The sequence below is a fragment of the Echinops telfairi genome, unplaced genomic scaffold, assembly GCF_000313985.2.
Source record: "Echinops telfairi isolate 266 unplaced genomic scaffold, ASM31398v2 ScPeMD7_18;HRSCAF=68, whole genome shotgun sequence".
Lineage (NCBI taxonomy): Eukaryota > Metazoa > Chordata > Mammalia > Afrosoricida > Tenrecidae > Echinops > Echinops telfairi.
The window spans coordinates 56,718,344-56,725,122 of NW_022103915.1; the positions used below are offsets into that span (position 1 = coordinate 56,718,344).

The 6,779-nt window shown below is 39.9% G+C and overlaps 2 protein-coding genes across 2 annotated transcripts in view; both read left to right on the forward strand.

The window, feature by feature from the left end:
• SOS2 (SOS Ras/Rho guanine nucleotide exchange factor 2) overlaps nucleotides 1-2,637 on the forward strand; it is a 101,754-nt gene extending 99,117 nt beyond the window's left edge. The window contains exons 23-24 of the mRNA XM_004698575.2: nucleotides 848-957; nucleotides 1,823-2,637. Coding sequence (XP_004698632.2) covers nucleotides 848-957; nucleotides 1,823-2,332 — 620 coding nt within the window. The 3' untranslated portion in view covers nucleotides 2,333-2,637. The remainder of the gene's footprint in view (nucleotides 1-847; nucleotides 958-1,822) is intronic.
• A 1,775-nt stretch (nucleotides 2,638-4,412) lies between these two features.
• The window catches only part of VCPKMT (valosin containing protein lysine methyltransferase), an 8,996-nt gene continuing 6,629 nt past the window's right edge, over nucleotides 4,413-6,779 (forward strand). Inside the window, exons 1-4 of the mRNA XM_004698962.4 lie at nucleotides 4,413-4,675; nucleotides 4,774-4,884; nucleotides 5,063-5,135; nucleotides 5,987-6,106. Of these exons, the coding sequence (XP_004699019.2) occupies nucleotides 4,413-4,675; nucleotides 4,774-4,884; nucleotides 5,063-5,135; nucleotides 5,987-6,106 (567 nt within the window). The remainder of the gene's footprint in view (nucleotides 4,676-4,773; nucleotides 4,885-5,062; nucleotides 5,136-5,986; nucleotides 6,107-6,779) is intronic.

A 6,779-nucleotide genomic window follows, 5' to 3' on the forward strand; every position in this document is an offset into this window, starting at 1 on the left:
TTTTTTTTTTATTTTTGGTTTACAGCCTCTCTGTGTTCTAGGGTCCGTGACTTTGAACAAATCCCTTAGCAACTCCAGGCTTGCGTGGGATCAAATGAGATCTCTGTCAAGTACATTGTTTGGTACTTGAGTGAGCACTTTTCAGCTTACCCACCCTTTCCAGTTCACCTTCCCAGAAGACTATAATGCTAGCCCTTGGCCTATTTTCTTATCTGATTTTATTAATTGAGGCAGTTATTTAAGTAAAGCACTATTTTATCATTTTTAATTTGATCATAGTTTGTCACACAATCACTGTGAATCTTCTGTCATTCACATAAAGGAACAGTCATCTCGTAAAGAAACAGATAACTGTTGTGTCACCCACCACAAATCAGAAGTTTCAGCGAATCATTATGAGCTACCATTGTTAGTCCTTAAAATGCACTTTCCCTCCTAAGTATGAGAAAGTCTGTTAAAAGGTACGTTAATTACTCCAAATAAATTTAGTATGACTCTTTTGGAAAGCAATCAGAAAGTACTCATTACTAGGCACTGTGGTAGGTCCTAGGGGTACAAAATTAAGACACATACTTCCCCTTCAAGAGCTTCTAGTTTAATGCAGGGGACAGAGAACTGGACAGTGAGGTACACAAATGCCATAGCAAAGGTCCTCACCGGCTGCAATGAATTAGTTAGCCAGGACTGGAAGAGTGAAGCTCTGTTATAAAGAATGCACTGTTATGTGACAAGACTTATTAAGTCTATGAAATGGCTTTTCTTTAAATGTCAGTTTGTAGAATGATTGCTAAATGTTGGTCTTACGATTGTACTTTGAATTGTGGCTGAGCTCCTCTTCTCGCCGCAGAGTCGTTCTTCAGCTCGTGTGGTAGTTTACATAAACTAAGTGAAGAGCCACTGGTGCCTCCTCCCCTGCCGCCTCGGAAAAAGTTTGATCAGGATGCTTCAAATTCCAAGGTAGTCTACCGGGCTTGGGTTCGGCACAGCATTTTCCCAGTTGTGGATTTTAAAATTGTGCTCTTTCTTATAAAGCTTTGGTCTGTTATAACTTAGCTACCTTTTATGATTTTTAAACATAAAAATCATAACATTGGGTGGGTTATATTTGAAAAGTGATTTTAAGAAGTATTTAATCTTCCTGGTATCTTTCCTAAGAAAGAGTCTGTGTAGATTTTACTGAAACTTAGAAGTACTCAGTACTCCGAAATAGTTAGTATTGGAAATGTTGTTCAGCTTTCCAATGGTGGTACTCCTCACACTTCAGGTGGCATCAGAATCACCGGAGGCCTTGGTAGCCCAGAGTGTCGCATCCTATCCGCAGTGTTTCTGATTCCACCGGTTGGTTGGCATGTGAGAATTTGAATTTCTAGCAAGTTCCCTAGTGGTGCTTCCTCTGGGGCCACACTCTGAGGACCATTGCTCTAACCTCCACTGGGAGTAGCAGTATTTGCCAGTAAGCAGAAGGTGGACACTAAACCCTTTTGGTCATCTTCTTTGGTGCTTAGAAAGCTTTGTATTATTTTACTCACTTGCCTATTATTATAAATAATGAATAATTCCTAAATTTATGAAATGTGTGCAAAAGCACCTAGCCTGTATATTCTAAGATAGAACATTTCATACCTAAAAACATTAAGCTGGGTCCTGAGAAACTTAGGGTATATTCATAAACCAGATAAGTAAGCTGGATTAGGCTGTTATGAATCTCTGAATTCAACCTGTTAACACATAATTACTTTTTAAACTTTAAGAAATTTTGTCTTACAACTGTCTTGGGAAGATAGCAATATAGTTTAATTACATTTTAATTTTCATTTTTGAGGGAAATATGAAATCTGATGATGACCCTCCGGCTATTCCACCAAGACAGCCTCCTCCTCCAAAGGTAAAACCCAGAGTTATTGCTCCTGCTGGTGCATTTGATGGGCCTCTGCACAGCCCACCTCCACCACCGCCCAGAGATCCTCTTCCTGAGACCCCTCCTCCAGTTCCCCTGCGACCTCCAGAACACTTCATCAACTGTCCATTTAATCTACAGCCACCTCCAATGGGACACCTCCACAGAGATCCAGACTGGTTCAGAGACACCAGTACATGTCCAAATTCTCCAAACACTCCTCCAACCACACCCTCTCCGAGAATACCGCGTCGATGCCACTTGCTCAGTTCTGGCCACAGTCACCCTGTCCACCCTCCAGCTCCCCCTGTCCCACCAAGGCAGAATTCAAGCCCACACCTGCCGAAACTGCCACCAAAGACTTACAAACGGGAGCTCTCGCACCCTCCTTTGTACAGACTGCCTTTGCTAGAAAATGCAGAGACTCCTCAATGACCTTAGCCATATGTAGTCATTAACACTGGAATGGTATTTGTAAAGTTCCTTTTTTTTTTTAATTTATTTGAGAAAGGCATAGTATTTTAGTACTTTTTACAAATAATGCTCTTACAAAAACTGCTACTGATCAAATAAGCTTTTAAAAATTGGAAAAAGAAAAATTCAAATGTTCTTCACCATTATCCTCAGGTGATCAGTATCATTGCCTTGTCTTAGATCCTCAGTGCTGCCAAAAGTAAGGTGACCAGACAGCCTGCTTTTGGCGGGACAGTCCCGATTTTTAACAATTTTTCCTGCGTCCCATGGCGATTTTAAAAAGTCCCGATTTTTTGAAAGAATGCACGACAAGCTAGGGTATACAGTTTTTGGCTGCCATGTGGCTATTTCGCCAGGATATGAGTTTTATCAATGGTGTCCCACTTTACCAATGTTAAAATCTGGTCACCTTAGCCAAAAGGCCAGTATGAAGAATTTATATTTGCACTGCAAACCGTGCTAACTTACAGTTTAAAGTGACTGATTGCACTGAAAGGGGCTAGTGTTATTTGTGGAATTTTTCAAATTGGAGTAATAGAGGCCTTTTTAAGGCAACAAACTTACATAAATATAGGGGGGGAGTGTAGTGTTTCTGCTTTTTAAACCTCCTTGACCATCTTCTGTGTTTTGTTTTTCACACATCTAGGGGAATTGTGAATCACAATTGTGAATCACTGTTCTTAAAACTTTTTAATGCCATGTCTTAAATGCCAGTATTTGCTGCTGAAGACAAACATGAATGGAATGAAAACAGAGTGCAATGTGTTTATTATCTTGTCAAAATGTAAACAAAGACTACCTAACTCAATTATTGAAAGGAAAAAAGGGCCCATTATATCGCATGTATGTCATTCAGATGTGCCTTTTGGTTTTGCAGACCAAGGTGTCTTTAGCTAATGAGTTGCCTATTGTTTTTGAAAAACAAAGTTAATATTGTCATGTATGTACAGTTTTGTTTATATTGTATATTTGAAGATAATGCTAATAACCTGTATAAACTTAAGTGACTTGAGGCTTATAATACAATCTGCTACTTTACTAACTCATAAATTCAGAGAAAAAGTTTCATAAGGCATAGGAACCAAATCTGTCTTGCCTTCAAAACTTGATAACTTTCTTTATAAATCTCGTGTTAACTGAAATTTTAAAAAATATGTATTTTCTAGACTGGTAAATCAGCAGGTATTTCAAGTTTTATTAAATCTTTTTAATCAGAGAAATGAATAGACATTTACTTGCCATTTGGACATCTTCATTCAAAGAAATGAAGTATCTGTTTTGATGAAAGTGCCGTAGCAGAAGTTGTAAAGTAGCCAAAAGCCACGTTGTTTATTTACTGGTCTGTGGCCTTTTACTGTGCTTTGTATCAGAGTTTTTAACAAGATTAATAAATCACCCCAGTCTTAATTTGTAAACGATTTTTAAAATGTGTGTTTTCCTTTTAAGAAGCAAAAGTGGGGAGAGGGTTGGTCTTTTAGGGATAATATGCTCACATTATTTTCAATATTTTGTGCGATTTTAGTGATAACATCTCAGATAATTTAAGGGATAATTTTTGTCTTGGCTGATACATGTAAAGCTGCGAGATTTTAGCAGCCCTTGTTAAGCATTCATGAGAGTAAAGCCCTCAAGTAAAATCTGTTTGGGAGCCCTCGTGGTTACGTGTTGGGCTGCAATCCCTGGCGGTGCGTGCCGTAAAACTACTCGGGAACAGATCTCCAGCCACGTGAATGGTCTCCGAAGGTGGTTTTCTCCTTTCAAAAGAGCAGATGCTAACGCTAGTTTTGTGTGGAAACGTGATTTTAAACTGCTTGTTCAGTCAGCCAAATTTGTGCTTTGGGGCAGAGGCAAGCCACCCTTGGGGCTTGGGAGACGCCGGTCGCTCGGCCACACCCCGGAGTGCTGCCTTCCGGGCTTTGTGCCTCGGAGCGCCCGCGCGCCCGCGCGCGCGCAGTGAGGGCACCGCCCGCCACCTGGCGGCGCGTGCGGGGCGCGTGCGTGTGACGTCACCGCCCGCGACGTAGGGACCTGCCAGGTTGCAATGGCATCTAGTGCGGAGTCGGCAGAGGACCCGCTGCGGGGTTTTGTGCGGACTTTGGAGAAGCGGGATGGCACAGTGTTGCGGCTGCAGCAAAATGGCTCTGGCGGCGTGGGCTGCGTGGTTTGGGATGCTGCCATTGTCCTTTCTAAGTACTTAGAAACGCCCGGGTTTTCTGGCGACGGTGCGCACGCGCTGAGCCAGCGGTCGGTGCTGGAACTGGGCTCCGGCACCGGGGCCGTGGGGCTGATGGCCGCTACTCTCGGGTAAGAGTTGGGAGAAGGGAGGCTGCTTTCTCTCGGGAAACCCGTAGGACTGCCTTGCCACCCTTCGGCTACCACCTTCAATCGACATTGTCTTGTAGGGCAGATGTTGTAGTCACCGACCTTGAGGAGTTGCAAGAGTTGCTGAATATGAATATTAATATGAACAAGCACCTTGTCACTGGTTCTGTTCAAGCCAAGGTACTGAAATGGTTTGTATGGCCTTTAAGCTTGTTTTAAGATAACGAATTTGCAATGTGCTTTAACTTGTGTTTCATTAAATGCGTGGTTAATACGAAAGTGACTCCCAGTTTTGGTTTGTATTTTATAAAAGCATATTTAAAACTATTAAAAAGCCATAGTTAAAGATGTTTGTGCAACATTTTTAAGGGGAGAAGAAACAGAAGATTTTCCTTCCCCACCAGACTACATACTCATGGCCGACTGCATATACTATGAGGAGGTAATTATTCAACCTGTGAAGCCTCTTTCTGAGAAACTGCATGCACACATTTTCCCACATTCTTGTTACCATTAGTCATGGAGTATAATTGATGACATTTTCTTGTTTATTGAGCATTCACCTGTTAGGCTGGTTTCATGGCAAAAATCTAAGACAGGTCTATCTGCCATTCTGTTCTATATCTGAAAACGAATTACTTAGGCCTGGGGAGTAAAGAGAAGACACAGATCACCAGGGATGACATGCATACCCTTATGATTAACATAGGCCTGTGACTATGTTGAGAAAAATGTTACTTGTGTTTTGTTACAGGCTTCCTTAAAAACTATAAAGGATTTTGCCGAACTTTTTTTTCCACCTTAGCTGCCCCACTGAATATGTTAACCTTAACATTGTGAATTAAGTTGTATTAAAAAGAATTCATTGTTAGGTGAGAACATTTATGAAATGACTTTTCTTTAAATATCAGTAAACATCACACATTTAAAAAATAATGACTATTAAGTAAACCTGTGTTCAAGTTACTTTCAGACTTGGTATAGTTTCAGTTTCAAGCTAAGTTAGATTAAAGTTAAACGTTTAAAAAAGTATATAGCCAACTCCATTTATTTTCCTTGGGGGATTCTAAAATGTATGTCCTCTTTTAAATCCTTTTTTTTTAAACCGAGATGGATACAATGATGATTGATTAAGCACAGGTTACCAGTCATTAGTTAGGGAGAGCTTTACTTTAGTATATTTGTTGAGCTGATTCAGAGATTGAATCAAACTACAGTTCCTGTCCTTCCTCCCCCTCCTACAGTAGAAATGTTATGGAGCCTTAAACAAGAACGATATTTCTTTTTGTACAGTCTTTGGAGCCATTGCTAAAAACCCTAAAAGATCTCTGCGGATCTGAGACTTGTATAATATGTTGTTATGAACAACGAACAATGGGGAAAAATCCAGAAATTGAGAAGAAATATTTTGAGGTAAGTTTTTGTTTGACTTAGTTTTGTAGTTATTGTCCTTCAGGGAGGCTGTGACTGCGTTTTAGTTAAAGTACATACAGGATGGTCCTTTGGAGCCAGGGGAACCATTCTGCTTACACAAGTACAGACCTAAAGAAAGGATCCTTCACAGCCTATATACCATACCATTTTGCCAACATTCTCTGTGGCTGTTCCCCTTAATTTAAAAAAATCATTTTATTGGGGGCTCTTACAGCTCTTATTACATTCCATATATCAATTGTATCAAACGTATTTGTACATAAGTTGCCATCATCATTTCCAAAACATTTTCTACTTGTGTCCTTGGTATAAGCTTCTCTTTTTTCCCCTCCCTCCCACCTTCGTGAATCCTTGATCAATTATATATATTGTTATTATTTGCTCCCCTTAATTTTTAAATTTTTTTCTGACACTTGTCTAATAATTTGAACTAGTACATGTAGAAGAACGTAAAACAGTAATGATGACACTTGGCATTTTTCTGAGAAAGTTTCCAATTAAATGTGATACTGGCTTTTGGGGCTATCTATTAGTGACATAATACATTTTTATTTTTTATTATTATTTTTTAATCATTTTATTAGGGGCTCATACAACTCTTATCACAATCCATACACACATCAATTGTGTAAAGCGCATGTGTACATTCATT